The sequence below is a fragment of the Nasonia vitripennis genome, chromosome 1 (genome assembly GCF_009193385.2).
Source record: "Nasonia vitripennis strain AsymCx chromosome 1, Nvit_psr_1.1, whole genome shotgun sequence".
Classification (NCBI taxonomy): Eukaryota; Metazoa; Arthropoda; class Insecta; order Hymenoptera; family Pteromalidae; genus Nasonia; species Nasonia vitripennis.
In genome coordinates this window covers 19,346,449-19,366,338 of record NC_045757.1, presented here as the reverse complement: position 1 = coordinate 19,366,338, position 19,890 = coordinate 19,346,449, and the positions used below count along the sequence as shown (strand labels likewise).

The window sequence follows — 19,890 nt, the reverse complement described above, 5'->3', positions numbered from 1 at the left end:
GTAAATTTTTCGTACGTAAAATAAGTCGATGAAACAGGTCACTCGAGCGCAGCCTTTGAAATGCGCAAATCTTCTTCTTCCGTGAAGAGTCTGTCTCGATTGGTAAAATAATTTCGTGTATCGTCGAGATGTAAAGCAGAAAACGATGAAAGCTAACGAACAAAAAAAAAATAGACAAACAAGAGATGAAAAATATTTTACGAATATGTCCAAAATTAAAAAGGAGCGTCGTTCGCGCGAGGTTTCCGACACTTGATTTGCCGGCGCAGTGAGAACACTGAGACATTCCTGTTGCGCGCCTTCTCTCATATCAGATAGTCTTTTGAAGGATCATTTTTTGATCGGTTATTATAGTCCCGCCTGTAAAAAGGGGCACACGAGAGCACGACGGGGCCCTAGACTTAGGCTCTTTCTTAAAAACTTTATACCGAAAGTGCTGATATGATCTCCATCATTGACTTTGTCATGCGTATTTTAATAGCTCTGTCATTCCTTTATTTCTAGCTGCGCAGTAGTCGTTTTCCTATGCTTAGATTTTAAATGTACACAAATGTCGGTTTTCGTATCGCACACAGTACGAATATTTTTATTTTTATTTTTCTAACGACTATATTCGACCTTCATTAAACGTTGGAATCGGTTAATTATACCTGCGTTCTCGATACCTGGATAATGAAGAAAATAAATATACACAACAGTTTGATTAACGACATAGTGATAACGTGACAAATCCTTATCGACTAATGACTCTTCCTTTATTTTTCAATAACGAGAATGAATTCTCAATGGCGCGCGTAGAACAAAAAAAAAACTATTAAACGAAGAATGAAGAAAACAAGAACGAGGCTTCTCCTCGATAAAACGTCTGACTGTAAAAGTAAATGAAAAATATCTAAATCCAAGTGTCCTAGACGAATTTCCTAAGGTACGTCGACGTAGAGCTAAGACTCCTACGACGAAGCAAATCTGTGATTATTATTTCTCTGCAAATGTACGGTGTGTAGAGGATGAAAAACAAGAAGAATGAACAAAACATGCTAAACGGTGAAAAAAAACAGTCGGAAACCTCGGGCGAACTCGACGACGCTCTCGTTTTGATATGTATTAAGAGTAATAAAGAAAAAATTTAAAAAAAAAAGAAACTATTGTTGGGCCGATTACGTCAATGACTGCAAAAGAACGGGATTTAGCGCAGCGAGACCTTCGCTCTGCCTTCCCGAGGGAGGAGCGAACGTTTGCCGATAATGTTGAGAGATATTTAGCAACGAAAGCTTGTATAAACGTATTTTTCTTCGATTCGACTTGACTCATCGGTGCAGCGATTGAGGTATATTATGCTGTCTATAACGATTAATTCTTAATGATATATTAATGAAGCGGGTAGCGTTTAACGATTCTTATAACAATCTACGTCATTAAAAGGGAAAAAAATGATAAAAAAATAACAATAATACCGCGCAAAAGAGAGCCCAGTTACTTCAGTTCGATCGTCCAACTTTAAGTAAAGAGCTTTTCCATAATTGCTGAGACGCCGAATTTCGTCGAGCAGACTCTGATCTCTGCGCTTTAAAAATCCAGTTTCACACGGCAGGGAGCAGAATAGATCGAGTCTTTTCACTGAAAATCCTCCATTTCGAGTAAATTGAATTATTGATTAGAAAACAGTGGAGGTCAGACTGTGTTTGGTCAAATAGCAGGCTAAAATCAAACTTATGGAGCATGACTGGATCTAAACAAAAAAATAAAAACGTATTTATATAGTGAACCGCATAGGTTTAGGTATAGATGCGATTTATGTAATTTTTTCTACGTTTCATAGCGTCACTCGCCAAAAACTACAATCCGGTGTGCATAGGTACAAACATACTCACACGAGAGCCAAAGAGGTGTATAATAAAAAAAAAAAAAAAGTGCAAGGAAGTAGGGGGGTATAGAAATCACGCAGATCGAACTGAGGTGACTAATATAGAAAAAAAAATGAGAAACTTGCCGAAGGCCTCTAGAATCTCCGTCAACTTTATTTTTAATTCTCAATATTTCTGGAAGCCAGCTGTGATACTTCACCGATATTTTTTGTTTACGCTCTATACAGTATCGTACCAAATGTAGTCTAGTTTATTGCGTGAGAAAAAGTTGAAAAAAGGCGAAGTTAGTGAGCGAGAGATTGAGATGAAGTGAGGGAAAAAAAGGAGAAACAGAGCGAAGAAGAAACGTTGTAAAGATGGCTCTAAAATAATGTATAACACCGCGCCTCTGATGAATATTGTCAATGAAACATTTACTGATTGTTGAAATTACGCCGTCTATATAAATACACATACAAAAGTCCTTGCAAATTGTACTTGCAGACGATGACGTGGTCGATATATATCATTATTGATGTAGGAAAGAAGTTTCAAATCAATCGCCTTACATAATATTGCATTGACAATGTTACTTTGGAGCCACTCTAAAATTTCATATAGTGTGATTTCGCTAATTTTACGTTCTTTTTATTCGTAATACTTCTGTCTTGTATCTTTTATTAACGAATTTTCTTTGTTCCGTAACGTATATTATAGTTGTGATCATTTTAAGAATTATCGTGTGTATGTGATATTTATGAGCATCTAATAATTTTACAAACAATTTTGAAAAGTCTTTAAAATTCAGTTCGTCATTTAGTTAGTGAAAACTAAAATTCCTGTAACAATAAAATATTTGTCTTCCGTATGTGTTAGCGCGAAGAAGATAATTAGTAATTCGACATGATATTTACAGTCAGTTATTTTTTTCATTTGTGCTAAATAATATAACAAATGACATAGATTTTTATAATGTGTAAATTAAAGTATAGGCAATGGCATTAGAAAAATATTTACATTGTTTATTCAATTGTAAATCTATACATATTTTTTCATGTCTTCCATTAAAAAGAATCCTATGGCATTTTTTTAATTTTACAAGGCTGTGACTTGTGTAAAAAAACTCGTATTCGTTCGTCTGTCTAATACATACATATATATATATGTGTGTGTGTGTGTGTGTGTGTGTGTGTGTGCAGCCCTATACTACGATTCCATGAAATCTGTGAGATGTAATCTACTTTTACTTGCTTTGACTAAAGTATCAATTTTTGTTTAACAGTTCTTGAACACGACAAAATTGTTTGTAAAAGTAAATTAGATGTATTCTATATCCTGAAAGAAATGCGTTGTTAATAATCATTAATCAATATTGTAGAGATATGAAAACATGATAATCATGAAAAAAAAAAACACCACTTAAATTTCCATCGGCACATTTTCAGCAATTATTGCGAGATCTTTGAGGACAACCCAGCAAAAATATTTCTGCGTCAATTACAAAAGAAAAACTACACATAAATTCACAATCGATAATATGTTGATCCACATTCGCAGATGCCATTGTGAATAGGACAAACCACAGAATATTGTTGAATCGCTGATTGCGGACAAAACTTCTCTTCGCTGCGCGCGGACCTACTTATATAAATCTCTGAGAATGTTATTATTATTACACGCTCACACAGGTACATAAACGTACAGCAGTCGTCCTCCTAGTAAATGTATTATGCTCCTCTAATAATTAAGAGACACGAAAACCTACTTTGTGCGCATTTTAATGAAAATGCTTAATATTAACGGAAAATATTTCAGAAACCAATTTAAATATACATATATACTTACAAATTTCTTACGCACAAAGTCTTTTGCAAATGATAAAAAGCTTTGGAAAGCTCTACGATTAATATTGTAATTTGGAATTTTCGGACATTCAGAGAAATCTCTAAATTTTTTATATCACATATACGGTAAATATCGAAGAGATTTTACACCATCAGATGGAATCACCAAAACTATAAACGTGATTTGTTAAATTTATTTTTGACTATCAGATTCTCTGAGTGAAAACGATAAAAATTGAACGTTAACTTACATGAATTTTGCGCTTGATATAAACATTTAGTCATTATCTAATATTTAAAAAAACTTATATCAAAGTACATGAAACAGTAACATTAGGATATTCTTGTCAGGCGTAAGCTTTCCGAAGCAACGGCAAAATTCCGTTATATTTGTAAGTCTTCGATTTAACTGAAATAAAAACGTATGCTGCGTAATTAGTCTTGCATGGAGCAAAGAAATTTGTTGTACTCAATATTGATAAGCTGAACAGTCTAAAGAGAAAAAGTAAAACGTGCGATTATCGAAACCGCGAAAGCGACAACGAAATATTTTGATGAAAAATAAAAACATTTAAAAGTACAAAAAAAGAGACACAAGTAAAATCCTAGCCTAATAGCCAATATTACACATAGCAAACTGCTTCTTTGAGTCCTCCGAGCGTGTAGGCCTAAAACAAATTTTTGGACGTATCCGAATGCACCTTTGCCAAAGACTATGTATGCATTTTTGTGTATGTATATATACATATTATCTACATGCGTCTTTCCCCTCAAATATATCTCTCGCACTTTTGCTGATATATAATGATAATTAAAAGAAACCATAGCTCTCCGAGCCAGAGAAACAAAGTCACCACTTGTTGATCGATCCAAGGTTCCATGTGTAATAGACGAAAATAATACTGCACCAAAGAAACTGAATGTAGACTGAGATGGGTTGATAAACTAAAAAAAAATTTAGAAATAACCGTGCCATGATATTAAGAGGTTGTAAGTGAAAATTTCACACTCGTTGACGAGAATGTTAGTCATTATTATGTTAAAATTTTGTTTCTAAAAATGACAAAGAGTTGTAAAGAAAAATTGTTTTGTGCAATCAGTTAATGCAAACAAGAGAAAGCATGATGTAGCTTTGAAAGTCATGTGTCGAGTAGCTGTACTTTGTAAAATGGAATACTCAGGAGAGAAAAATAAATCCAACCAACAGATGCGATATCTTTAATTGCTAGTCACTTTTTATATTGATCTTACTCAGACATTTTACTCTCCTTTTCAATCTTTGTCATCATAATTTACTTCTGAAATTTGTTTAATCAAAGATAAGATCTTTATTTTTTCCTTTACTTAAAATTAAAATTCCAAGATTTCTTCAGGTACAATCATTTCACGTAGCGTTGCCGCTACTTCCCTTGAGTCCAGAGTTATTTGAGTATTTGTCTGAACTGTAAGAAAATTCATGTCATTTATGTTTCATATATAAGATAAATATAAGTGATTGAAATAATATTTATCCATATACTATTTAAATCCCCAATACTTACTTATTTTTGTTCTGACATGCTTTCTAGCACATCCATTTTAACAAGAAACTCAGATTGCATCTTTGTCAGGTATGTATACACAACCATTTGATAAGTATAAGCAGTATGGAGTTTATCAAATGCCTTTGATTCAAGTTTATAGATTTTCATCCTGGCTTTCGAACCTCTGCAGTCCAACATAACCTCTTCGTTGGTTTCATTTTTTCCAAACCATTTTTATGATTCATCGTGAATTGAACAGGACCCTGTAAAGAAATAAGGCGTTCGTATAAGTAGTAAAAAAAATCAGCACAACTAACATATATTAAAGTACATTACAATAAGACTGATGAAATTGTTGGCTCTATTTTGTCTTGAAATAAAACTGAATTATGTGTTATATTTATGCAAAGAGTTTAAATTTGTAATAAGCATACTACAAAAGTAAACAAGTGCAACTGTACACTTGTTGCTTGTATACATAATATATCCATTGCTCACGAGTCGACAGATGGACAATCCCTGACTGATGTCTGCTTCTGCTTACTATTATATATCGTACTATTACTATAGGAGACTATCTTATAGTTCTGACTTTTTCCACAGATGGCGATAGGAGTTCGCTGTTTACATTTGGAAAGGCGATATACGATATACCTATATCTACACTACTTGTATATAGATAATAGATTGTATGTATGTACACCAGCTCTAAATACATTAGCTCCTACATATACTTAGCTCTTTTTATTGTCACACTTTGAGATTACGTTTTCTTTACTGTACACACAATAACGATTAAATTCAATACTTTATTGATGCCAATTTACTCATTTGAAAAAAAATTATATCATTATAAATGAAACATTAAGAGATTGAGAACATTAGTGAAATATTCATTTATTTTATTTTACGACTTCAAGGTCATACTATTTATAACTGATAAAATATAAATAAATTATGTTAGAAAATGCAAAAAAAATTGGAATTTTATTCCATAATACTTTCTTATCTACAAGTACAAGTATTGAATATTTTATCAATATACTATTTTGCATATCGATGTTGTACATTATATGGAACTGCATATTGAAACATAATATAATGGAAACCAGAATATTCCCATGCGATTCGACCGTCATGAATGAAAAATAATACACACAAAAGAGTAAATAATGTTTGTAACGTGCTAACCATAGTTTATGCATCTACAGGCTTATTAGGAATAACACGAGTTTTTTCTAACACGCTGATACCAGTGCAAAAGCAGGAGGGAAAACGCTGTTTGGTGAAATTAGATTCTTTCGCTTTTATGAGTATGAATAAAAATGAGTGAAAAATTGTTTAAAAGTTTGCGCCAACAGGTTTCGAATAAAAACTCGGCGAAAATGCGAAAGGCAACTCGAGTGTCGTAATTGGAAAAAAAAACCACGTTGGTTTAATAACGCTCTATACGTATATTAGAAGCTTATAAAAATTAATTGTCAAAATTCTCTCTCTCTCTCTCTCTCTCTAATCTTCATTTTCAACAATCGAATATTGAAGCTGAACAGTAGTTCAATAAACTCGATTATAATACACTGACACAAATTTTTTACGCGCCCGATAAGCGTCACACGTCATATATTAGATTGTCCCGTATCAAAAATAGTTTAATCGAATAAATTGTAATTTTGAAACACCTCTCGTTGTCTGCATTAATATTTCGCAATCTTCGTTACGCAAACTGCAAAACGATCCGTTTAAATGGAGCACACACACACACACACACACATAGCACGGTTTATGCATTAAATGAATGCAAATTGAAGGCGAACGTTTCTGAGAATGAAGTGTAGAGGCATTTGCTTTATACGTTTCAATGTTGCGAGAAACTACGTAAAAAATTACGATAAAGCATTATTTCGAATCGTCATACCGGCGACTCTGCGAATACAATGCGCGTATTTACGATAAAAATGCATCTCTCGAGGTTGTTCAAACGAATTTTCGATCGATATGTTGTCAAGTGTTGCAGTCGTCAAAGGTCAACCGAAGGGTTCGTATAGGCATCCGAGCGGTCGACTCATAGACACGAAACGAAAAAAAGGAACGAGAGAGAAAAACGCCCCGCAATCTGGAGAATCGGACGTCGCAGTTATATATATATATATATATATATATATATATATAGAGAGAGAGAGAGAGAGAGAGAGAGAGAGAGAGAGAGGCAAAGCCGCCTAATAAAATCAACAAATCCGTCAAACGCTCGTCGCCGCGCAAAATCGTTATTTCAGCAATTTGAAATAACACTCGACAATAAAGCATCGCTCACGCACACAGACAGCAGCAGCAGCAGCAGCAGCAACGGGAGAGCCAGGCCAATCCCCCCTCGCCGATATTCGGACGACGGCTGCCTCCCACCCGTCGGAAAATCGTGCGGTGTGTGTGTAGAGGTAGTAGGTACACCGTACAGAGCACTAGGTGCCCCCGCATCGGCCACACATACACGTACCGCGCGCAGCAGCATAGCATAGCGCAGCACACAGCACGGCACAGCTCTCTGTGACGTTTCGTTTCCCCCCACCGTGGAGACACGGCTGCGATCCAACCTTACCCGGGAGCGGCGGCGGCGCCGCTCTCTCGCGCAGGCTCGGCTCGACTCGGCTGCGCTCGGGCCGCCGGCGGCCGCTGGTGGGGGTAGCCGCGCGCACTCTATCCCACCGTGACGTCACATAATTAGAGTAAATACAAAGTAGTCTTGATGGGACAGCGGCGTGCGTCGCACCGCTCTGAGAGTCGAGCTGCGTCTCCGCGCGCTCCTCGCGTCTTCTATACTCTCCCCGTGTGTCAGTGTTAGTTCTAGTAATAGTGTAGTTATATACTGTGCGTGTGTCTCTCACAAGTCACAAGCAGTGCATCCTACACACGGACGTGTCCTATCTCTCAGTTCTGACATGGGAAGCGGTTCGCACGCGCCTAAGCCGAGGATAAATAAATTATTATCGTTCGATTAGTATTCCTAGTGCTGCTGCTGCCGCTGACAACGCATTCGTGGCGTGAGAAAAATCGCCGCGCCAGCCGCCAGTGGATTATCGCGAATGTAATTAAAATTTCAAGAGAAAAATCGTGCGCGAGTGTTTTTCAGTGTTTACGGCCGATCTCTGTGTTTATTGTTGTCGGGAGCGCGGCTGCTGCTGCTGCTGTTGGGAGTTTATATCTAAATATATATAGCTATACGACAGTGCGCGAGTGCCAGTACGAGAGAGCAGCAGCGCTCGCCGATTGTTTGTCGAGAGAGAGAGAGAGAGAGAGAGAGAGAATCCTGGAAAGGAGTGTACAACGCGCGTGCGCCGGCGCTTTTCAAATTTAAAAAGCCGACGCGGTGTGCCAGTATAGTAGTGGAGTGTCACCGAGCGTAGAAGGAGATACACTGCACATATAATACGCGGCTCGCGATTCCTCGTGGTGCGGTGATCGGAGAAGTGTACAGGTGCGATATGGTGCGCGGCGAACGGCCTCAGCCCGCCTAGATGAGCTGCTGTCGGAGCATCATCGTCTGCAGCGCGTGACAATCGGCCGCCGAGACATGGATAAGATCGAGGTAAGCCTTAATTCATGCTTATTCCCCTCCCCCTGATAAACTCTCGCGCTATCTCGTTCTTTGGGTGCCTGCGACTGCACAGCAGTGTGTATAACCCTAAGCTCGCGCGACACGATACCTACATGCGCTCCGCTCCGCGCACCCCCACCGCTCTCTCTTTCTCTCTAGCTATACAGCTCTTGCCCCCACCAGCTGCGCGACGCCCTCCTCCACGGATTTCTTCCTCTTTCTCTCGCTCTCTGCTCTTCGCTACTTCCTTTTTTTATTGCCTCGCTCATGGTGCCACGGCGTTTATTTGCTTTTTTCTCTCTCTCTCTCTCTCTCTCTCTCCACTCGACAAGTATACGATACACTGCTCCTTTTTTCCGCCGAATCCTCGCCGCTTTGTTTAGGGTTTTTTTTCGAGGGATTTTCGGGCTCGACTCTCGAATTTTCGGAACGGCCGCGCGCGCGACGTACTCGGGATTCGAAGCATTTTTTAGTCCGAAATGACGGTTGCCGGAAACTATAGTTTCCATACTGGAGGGCGATTTTACGCCGTTTATCGATTTTCGAACCTCGAATTACTACAGCCGCGGCGAATTAGCTTGTCAATTTCGCAGCAGCAACGCAAGCAATAAAAGCCTGCTCGGACGATCGAATCAATCGAGACGACGTCGCATGCGCGTAATGTATATAGAAAAGTGTACGTGTGCCTCGAGAAAACGTGTTCGTGCCGAAGGAGGGGGGGGGAAGCCGAGATTTTCGTTATTCGCGTGTTATGCTCTTGGAATTAACAGCGAGAGTCTGCTGCTCGCGCGTCGTTTAAACTTGATATCTGCTTATCGAGCCGAAGCAGATAATAGTGCTGAGGGGAACGCGTGAATTTCTCGATTTAAACCTGTCTCCGCAATTATACTACTTTATAAATACACGCTTTTAAACGCGAGAGAAAAATAATGCGCACACAGTGTGCGCGCGCTATATACTGCTTTGCTCTCGAGCGAGGCCTAGTTAAAAATGAACTACTTTCATCAGGCATTCTCGGAATAATTAAAGCCCTGCATATCGTCGTTTGCGCGTTATTACTCTGTACGGTTTTCCTTCTACCGCAAAACATTATATTTTGAGAGTATATACGAAGCGTGTGTATGTGTCTGAGTATGTAACAACATTTAAAAATACCAAACGCGGCTTTTCCCTCTCTCGACTCAGATAATACACCGATTTGTATTTTATTTTGTTATTTCGTATAAAGAAAGGCTCTCGTTTTCCCAGCGATTGAAAATCAATTCGATTCTCCCTCGCAGTGTGTGTGTGTGTGTGTGTGCTTTGATTAAAAGCTCGAAACTACAGGCTATAATACAAACCGAATTAATTACTTTTACTGCTCCGACTAATTAAAGTAATTGTGCGACCTCGCCGGAATGTTTTAAAAAGCGTATGTATGTATACGAAATCAAATTCAAACTAAAACTGTAGAGCAACGTTGCTCTCTGGGTCCCCTTGCTAAGCTTGTCTTGTCTAAACTAGATATACGCATACGAAAATAAAAACGGTTTATCGACTTTTAAAGTCCCTCTTCCCACGCGCTTTATTTCTCTTTAATCTTCTTCAGCAAAACAAAGTTTCTCAGCTCTCTCAATTCTAATCGACGGTTTATTTTGCTAATTTCTCGTGCAACGACCTGCAACGACAAATGTTTTTCTTTTTCATTCGCTCCTCTGAATGCAATTCCACAACATCGATCGCATGGGCACGACTCTTCGACATTGATTTTGGCAAGGTTATATTTTTATTGTTTTCCCCCCATCTGCATCGACGCAGCACTTATTTTCAGGACCTTTCTCGGAACGTCAGTGACACACGCGTCCTCGAAACTCGGAATCGGGCATATTCTTGTAATACACGTGATTTACCGTTATTATTATTATGCGGATTTCCGTGCAAATGTCAGCGACGTATGTACGCCGTTACACATTATAAATGTATACTCGCACATGCGCCGAGAGCAGCGAGGCTCATTGAGTCATTACGTCTCGGGCTTCTAATGCTCGTAAATTATCGCTCGATGCCCAACAAGCCTCTCGGGCGAACGACAATGCTCACCTGACGGGGCCCATCTGACAATGCAAGCAGGCGAAATCCTTGTTTGTTCAACCCATCTACCCCTCCTCCTCGTCGACGCCGAATAAAATTATGAAAAACAAAAATTTCAGAGAAAGAGAGAGAGAGAGAAAAACACTGGAGAATATTCTAATTCCCAAAAATAAATTGCAAGAGTCGAAAAAAGGGAATAGCGCCAAAAGAAAATAATATACTTTCATGATTAAATCAAGCTTCTCTGTGTGTGTCAGTGTGCACTCGCTCTCGTGATGTGTATCTCCATTCTCCGTCCTTGTCGCGCCAACGGCACCAGCCTGGCTTTTTCTCTCTCTCTCTCTCTCTCTCTCTCTCTCTCTCTCTCTTCTGCCCCTTTCCTCGTTTTCCTCTCCTCCCGCCGCACCCCTCACCTCCTCTTCCCGCTATATACTCTCGTTTGCCCGGCGAGCGCGCGCGCGTTCCTGTATATATGTATATCTGGGAATTACATTGGAAAGGATATACACACGCGTGCTTTTCTTTATCGCCGTAATATTTTCGCAAACATTATTTGTTTTATACAAATACGCTCGCGTAATATGCAGACACACACAGATGCGTTTTCAGCAAATAGCGCACGGGTTTAATACACGATATTCATTTTTCCGCGCACTGTTTATGAATATTAGAGTCAAGAGTGAGAGAGAGAGAGAGAGAGAGAGAGAGAGAGAGAGAGAGAGAGAGAGAGAGAGAGAGAGAGTGTCAACGAGTTTGCGTCGTATATTCTCTTGTTACTCTTTTATACTAGCGCGCTTTTACGAAACTATGTTAATTCGATGGAATTTCATTCTCCGCGATTCTGTTTATAGTATAATATACGCTTTGTGCACTAATTCTAAGCAGAGAGAGAGAGAGAGAGAAAGAGAGAGAGAGAGAGAGAGAGAGGGAGAGAGAGAGAGAGAGCGGACGGGCATAAACTTTCGTATAATGAGCATCCTATTCGCTCTCTCTCTCTCTCCGGGAAATATAATTGCGTTGAAATGATGATAATAACGACGTCGATGATCCAAGTGCCAGCTCTCGGTGGAGTTTCGATTTTATTAAATTTGCCGTATCATTAATTCCCATCACGTTCGATAAAAAAGCTCTATTGATTTTCGTGCGTCATAATAATAATAATAAACAGGAATGGTTGTTTTGAAGTTTCTGCGCGCGTCCGCGTTATATTATGTTATGACTCGACCTTTCTCGCTCTCTCTCTCTCTCTCTCTCTCTTCTCTCTACGTATCCCGCAGTGCTGCTGCGCAAGATAAACTTTGTAATTCGAAATTTAGGTATCGTTTCCCCGCGTCTGCCGGCTCGTTCGAAATAAATACTATAGAACTTACATAATATATCCAGAGATATGCAACGAGCGGGCATCGGAATATTCTCGAGAATATTTAAAAAGCAAACGAATCATCGTCATCGGCCGTAAATAGACTTTTCGTCTAAATTTAGCCAGCGCATCATTATCAAAGCACTTTGGCTATAAATGGGACTGAAATTAAGTTTATATACGCATGCAAAAACGAAACACAGTTCTGCTTCTCGGAAAGCTGGAGAATTTAATCAGTGCACTCGGGCTTCCTTCTTTCCTCGTCGTCTTCGTCGGCTGGTCGTCCCTATATAGTATCTACAATGCTGCTGCTGCTGCTTTGCGCTGTTAATCCCCCCCTCCTCCCTCCCGCCTCCTCCTTCTCCCCCGCGCGACTCCTTGAGCTCGCCGCAAACACGAAAGTGACAGCCTGCGGTAAAGGATTGCGAGGTGATGAAGAGGCAGGCGGTGGAGCCGTGAGCGCGAAGCGGTGGGAGGTGACTCGCTCTCAATGGAGGGGGAAAAGGGGCTCGATCGCCTGCGCGCAGTCAAGCATCTGGTTGCTCGGAAAGTACGTTTGTGTGTCTGTGTGTATACGTGTCGTAATGCCATTGTGTGCGAATCTGTTTGGTCGCTCGCTTGTGTGTATTCGAGTGATGCCATTAAATGCTCGCGGTAGTATTTTATCGATGTCTCTCTTGAGTGACTCTCACTCTCTCTCTCTCTCTCTCTCTCTCTCTCTCTCTCTCTCGTGCGCGAGCGTGCTTCTATGTCTCCCTTTTCATTCTATTTAATTCAATTTTATCGCTTTGATTACATGGATTTTCTTGCGGTTTCTTTTTCCCCCAAGTTATTTTAATCTTTTCGGGGCGCATGGTTATCTTCGTTTCCTTTGTTACTCTCTCGTTCTATATACCTGCTTTTTTCGGATCGAGAAAGCCTTGGTGGGACGTTTTGAGGTTTCGACATTTTTTTTCTATTGTGCTGCACTGCCGTTTCGAATCGTTGAAACCGCTGCAAGTGTCCGAGAATCTTAGACGATGTCCTCGTCGTTTGAGTGTTTAAAACTTGCAGAAGTGTTATTCCATTTTTATCGAATATCTTTGGAGTCCTGTTTGAGGGGAAAAACACAAATTCTAACTTAGGTTTTTTGTCCTCGTTAACGTTCGAATAATTAGCTAGACGAGGAATAATCGAGATATGTCTGCTTTGCTTTATTACATAGCGTATTTCAATATTACATAATTTTAATTACTCTACATTTTCTAAATGTTCAAGGCAATTTAATTTACTCGGTTTTTTTTGCGTTACATAATCGCCAATGTACTGTATGTAAAGATAATTCAGCCAGTATTTAAACTTCCTTAGTTTTTCCACTCGGAAAAAACTCTTAGCATTGCATTCAAAATAGTATAATTTTTAATGGACATTGCTATTGCCATTTCTTCGAATTCGCGCTGATGATTCGACGTTTGGAATAACGCTTTGAAATATTTGCAAAACATAACTTTTCATATTCGCAACATTTTTTCAAAACGACACGTACACCCTGATTCTCTCGTATATACTTTTTCATTTACATTTCACTCGCTCTTTTATGATGCAAAGTTCTTCCACGTCGCACACCCACATTATAATTTCAATTTGAAATATTTTTAAAATCACTTTTTTTTCATTTTTTTTCTAATCAAAGTTTTTTGAATCAAGAACATGGTTCAACCGACGCTCTTTTTTCACGCAAATTTAAATAATCATTAAAACTTTCCGGCGTGTATACTTGTTTAAAATCGTTACTCTAGAATTCTTAAAAACTTTTTCAGTTGGATATATAAAGCTCAAGTTCTTTTTTTTTATTTTACCCGTTTCTACTCTGACGACGTTGGAATTCTTCTTTTTCGCGCTCATACTTACTCGCATATACACAGATGTATACACGCTTGCCTTTGCTGGAGAGCTACTTTCTTTTTCGTGTTTAAAATTCGACTTTATCCTTCAAATTAAGATCTCGCGTCTTTTGGAAGTCGAAATTACATCATTATCATTGTTATTATTCGTGCACTAGTTTCAGTAACGGCTTGAAATTAAAAGCAAGATGAAAACTACATAATAGAAAGTGAGCGCTGGTAAGAGTACATTTATCACTCGATTTCATTCCGATAAATCTTGCCCACGCGTTCTAATTTAAACTCTGCGGTTGACCTTTATCATTCTGTCCATCTAACCTCAAAATTATTCTTTCTCAATTTTAATTCGTAGCTTCTCTGAAACTATTCTTTTGCGTGCTAGAAATAACGTTTTAAACTTTTCGGTTGATTTTGCGTTTCTTTTTTCAACAAAAGTCCACGTATTAATTCTACCAAACGTGACTGGCATGCTCATTATCACAGAACAGTGTGTTCTCACGTGATTCGACTGACATATTTTATCAGAACCGCGATAAACGCAGTTTTTCTAAAGTCAAACAAATCATCGTCGTTTCCCTCAAATATAACATGCTTATTTTATCACCAGAGGCTTATTAACGCAATCATATTCCTCCACTCATTTTTCTCGAATTTCTAGTGTAGCCGAGCAAGTTTTTGTACTCCCAGGCATTTTTGTTTCTCTCTATCTCTCTCTTTCTCTTTACTACTGCATACTTGCCTCGGAATCTCTCTCTCTCTCTCTCTCTCGCTCCATCACTTAACGTCTCTTTACCTTTTCTGCGTCCGTCTCGTTCCCTCCGAGCAGCGGCGGCGGGGCAAACCCCCCTCCACTTCGCTACATTCCCCTCCGCTCCCGCTCTGCCCCGCCGCGCTCCTTCCATTTATCCATGCACCTCGCTCTCTGCTGACTCTGTATATATATACATGCATAGCTCCGTCCTTCTCGCCCTCGTTGGTATTATATGCTCTGTGTGTCTATGTCTATATACTGTACGCTTCGTTCCCTCTCTCTCTCTCTCTCTCTCTCTCTCTCTCTCTCTCTCTCTCTCGCTCGTTCGCTTGTACGTGTGTGTCATGCTGTTCCATTCTGCAGGGGCGGATTAAAAGGGGAACTCACCAAACTTCCCTGGAAAATTATCAAATAGACTGATCTTTAACTGAAAATAGTTTCGACTGTTTCGCTGTTGAAATTTCATCCATTCCATTGAATTTGTTTTCGTTTACGAGTTTTTGTTTAACTGACGCGAGTTGTGATTACCTTTTTTTTTTTAAATTAAATTAAATTTAGAAGATTGTACATGCTGTTTATCGGAGTTCAAATACTGCCTCTTATCTTTCAAATACGCAATTAATCTATATTTATCTCGTGGATGAATCAGTTTTTTCATTATTTTAAAAACTTTTTTCTTTATCAACGCCGTCATTCCGTGTTGTCCCTATTTACTATACTCGAGCTAATATTTTATTTTTGATACGACGCCGCTGCGAGCACGCTCTCAACTACTTTAAACTGGTTAGATTGCATAGGATAATTATAATTACGTGGTACAAAATAACGCGTTTCATTTGCTTAACGACGATGATTTGCAGGGAGTAATTTTGAATTAATTAAATATACGACGAAATTCAAGTACATTGCATGAATATTGATTCAGTAATAATTCAATCTCAATTTTTTTACAACCTCATTATGCAGTTATTTGCCTTGAAATTTCGACTCGACTCTCGGAAGGCGGAGAAGAAAAAATACGTTTACACTCCCGGCAATAAATATGAAATATTCGAAAAAGCATTTTAAAAATGGCACTCAATTGAAATAGAAATATAAAGCATAAATCTTCGTCGGCGTGCCATCTCCCCTCAATCCGCCAATGGTTCGCTCTCGCACTGTTTCACTCGATCTCGCCTATTCGCTCTTCTCTCTTTCTCTCTCCCTCACTCCTGCGGCGTCTCTCTCCCTGCTACGCGCGCACGCTGTCTTCGTTTCACTGCTCTGTATGCGTTCGAGTGTGTGTATGCATGTGTGTAGACGAGAGCCCGAGAGCCCGAGAGCTGCGGCTCGGTGTGTACGTGTCCCTCGGCGTTTTCCGTCTCCCTCGCGCTCGCGCGCGTCAGTATTTATAGACGTGCCTTAAACCGATTTAACACGAATATACACCCCCCCCCCTCTCCCCTCCCGCTCTATACAAGCGACTGTGACTTTGATCGTTTTGCTGAAGTTAAAATTGAAGGATATATTAACTGAAATTTTTACCTTTTTCACTTTGCGCGCTCGTTCTTTCAGCTTATATACGTCAAAGCATTTTTATTTTTATCTCTCCTGTGTTTGCCACTCTCGCTGATATACATATACGCGCGTTATGTTACACTCGATCTTTACATTTATTCACTTTTATTCAAATCGCAATGCCTTATGAAACACGCTGCTTTTTTGATAGCCCACTTTAAATACTATTCTTTAACGTTTATTCGAAGAGCAGTCTGGGTCGAGATTTGTTTTTGTTTTAAATTCTTGCAACACAAATTTGAAACACGACTGCGAAGCAGTAATGAAACTTTGATTGATAAGTGCTTTTTTTAGAACGCCGCTTTCAAATTGCGGAACGCGCACATGCATTATTAATCTCGATTTAAAATTCAAAATAATTTAATTTGAAGCAAAATAGTCATTCCGTTCCGTTTGAGTGTTTTCATATCTGCGAGAAGTAATTGTAATCAACGCATCGTCGAATCGACGCAATTAATTACTCATCCCGGTAAAATAAAATCCAGCAAAAGTGCTTGAAAAAAAATCCAATGTGCCTGTATATATTGAATGGCACATGATACCGTAGATAATATTTTTTGTAGTCCCTCAGTTAAGCATCACAAAAAGAGAATGTAAAAAAAATTAAGTATCCTTCCTCAGCCGTGGCCGTCGCGTCTTCACTTCTATTCGGGAGGGGAAGAAGCCTGAAAAGAGAGACAAGCCGCCTGTTGTACACGTATAGAGCTATACCTATAGAGGAGAGAACTACTACTATATTGTATACTCGAGAGCGAGAGACAAAACGAGTGAGTGAGCGTCTCGCTGCTGTGTTGGTCGATATGTGTGTGTGTGCGTGTGTGTGTGTGTACCAGTCAGCTATGGGGCATAACACATATAGCGACCTGTTATATGCGCGCCTGTATAATGCACGGTCGCGCGCGCGTGTTGAGTCTGTGAGAGTATGCTCGTCCGAGTGTGTGAATCGATAAGCGAGGAGGCCTTTTGAGGTTTTTCTCGTTGGCCTTTTTTTCGGAATGATGCCCGTACCCCGTAGTGGCGCAGAAAAGGATGCATTTTTTCCACTTTTTTTCTCTCTTTCAATTTGTTACTCGTTTGTAGTGAAACGCCGAGAATTTAATACTCGCGTATTATCCTTTTTATTATGGGTTTAAAAATCAATTTTTACGAGAGCTCTCTTTATGGGGCTTTTATTAACGTGATATATTAGGAAATTCTCGACATTCTCTTGACAAATCGCGCGCCACTGTGTTTTACTTTTTCGTTTATTTTCCGCGAAGTATGAAACGTTCGCTCGCAAGGTCGTTACTTAGAAATATTCGGTCATCGAGAAGTTTTAATAACGAGATTGAATAAACGAACAGAAATGGATTTTAAACGCTATATAATGACACACGTATTTCAGAATATAGTTTCAGAACAATTCTTAGTAAATTTTTTATAGAAATAATCGTTCGATGAGAACGCGGCAAAGTCAGATAAAGATATTTAATGATGTTCTTGAATTTATGCAAGCAGTCATGTATATCAAATTATAATATTATTTATTATCATTATCTCGTCAAGTCAATGTGGTAAATCGTGTTTTTTACGCAATGCACGTTTCACAAATTTACTTAAAGCCTAGAACCTTGTACATAATGTTTATAAAAATATAAGTCTTATAAAATGTTTTAATTCGATATTTTTAAGATGTTTGGTTTCAATTATTGAACGACTTTATTCTCAAAAGCTTAGTTTCGAAAATTAAATTTAAGTTCAAATTTATCAGTATTGGCCGATCAAGGTCTGTTTAATTAGCTTTAATTGATGTAGGTTAATTAGGCAAAGGCTAAAGTACTTTTATAATTATTGGATTCTGATTTTCTTTAAAAACAAGCCAATTAAACGTTGACGTTGGAAAGTTATTAACGTTATATTGCATTGACGTTTTAATAAATGACAAAAGAAACCAATTTACTAAGACCCTAATGAAAATACTGAGGCACGATAAACACACGCTCGCGGCAACTACGCAGCTTTTCATCGACGAGAAAACACAAAAACTTGCGGCTTTTCCATTCTCCATTACGTAGTTCTTTGTCTGCGAAGACTTTGCGTTTTCCCAGAGCGCAGACTAGTGAAAACGTCAACAATAATAATAGTAGCAACGACGGATGATAACAATATTACGATGGCAGAGTTTTCGCGCGCGCCGTCGGTACTGGTCAGCTCTACATACACCAGTGCAGTTGCAAATCACCGGCGCTAAAACGTCGATGTATCCGGTTCTCCAATGGAGGGGGACGGCACAAATTGAAAATATACGTTTTAAAGGCGAAATCGATAGTAGCGCGCGCTACGCTTCAAGAGCTCATGAGTCACGCAAATATGATTATTTGTATTCTAAATATTTTGCCTTCCGTTTTATATTTTTGTTTTTAAAGAACAATTTATGCATTATACATTTAAAAAATTGTGTTTTATTTATTGTTTTTTATTTATTTTTTGTGGGTATTTCCATTATAGATTGATTATATATTCATCAATTCCACCAACGAATAATTTAAATACATTTTCGAATTGATGCTGAAAGCATAATTTAATTTACAAGTAATCGTAGCACATTTCCCGTATCCATAGATAAAATATGAACATATCGACACTGCATTATATATTTAGTATTGATTATATTATATAATAAGCTATATGAAAAATGTTATTTATTTATTTTTTTTAGAAAGAAACTTTTTGTGAGTTATTGAAAAATTAATTACTCTGATAATAATGTTGCCCTTTTAGCGTTATCTTTTTAAAATAGCTATTAAACTCATTTTTTTATCCATAGTTTATAAACTTTGAGATCCACTGGTTGATAAATTTCACACATACAATCACTATCATCATCAAATCATTTAATTACGATTCGACGATTATTGTGCCTGAGCTTGATCGTTATCGTTACTTTGTTAAAACGTAATAAATTAATCATTTTTAGAATTTTGTCCTTCGAAATTAAAGCATGCTGATGACAATCGATTTTAATTATAAATGTAAAAACTATTAAAATATAAATTAAGAAGAATTAGCTTAGTACAACGAACATGAGATTTTTGTGTTATCAGAGTTGTGTCTTATCATCAAAAGACAATAATTATATGGCGATAAGAAATATACGTTATTTCTCATTTTATGAATTTTTTAAGTTTCAACATTTTTTCATCAAAACAGAATACCAATCATTGCAAGAAAATTTTAATTCAAACAACAGCTGTTGTGCGTAAAAAATCATTTTTGAAAAGAACAGAAGCAGAATTAATTTTAAAATAAGATAAAATTTCATCTTTTTTTATACTACATTATAAACTTTTTTATCCTTATACGTGTTACGGACTATAAACCATAGAACCACTTCATGGTTGTTTAAATCTAAATAATCTCTCATGCAAGTCTTTTCATCTCATAATCTAAATAAAGTTTCCAGCGCATTCGCAATGTTTAAATACCGTCC

At 38.2% G+C, this 19,890-nt stretch overlaps 1 protein-coding gene and 1 long non-coding RNA gene across 3 annotated transcripts in view; one reads left to right on the top strand and one right to left on the bottom strand.

The window, feature by feature from the left end:
• Positions 1-4,896: 4,896 nt before the first annotated feature.
• Positions 4,897-5,983, bottom strand: LOC103318071. Its single transcript, XR_513168.4, has 3 exons — positions 5,548-5,983; positions 5,230-5,474; positions 4,897-5,130 (listed from the first exon to the last, which is right to left on the bottom strand). It is a non-coding gene; the product is annotated as an uncharacterized LOC103318071 (long non-coding RNA).
• Positions 5,984-7,937: 1,954 nt separating this feature from the next.
• Positions 7,938-19,890, top strand: part of LOC100115009 (AT-rich interactive domain-containing protein 5B) — a 145,683-nt gene continuing 133,730 nt past the window's right edge. For both annotated transcript variants that reach the window (XM_008219262.4, XM_031931725.2), the window contains exon 1: positions 7,938-8,791. In XM_008219262.4, the coding sequence (XP_008217484.1) occupies positions 8,777-8,791 (15 nt within the window). In that variant the 5' untranslated portion in view covers positions 7,938-8,776. The remainder of the gene's footprint in view (positions 8,792-19,890) is intronic.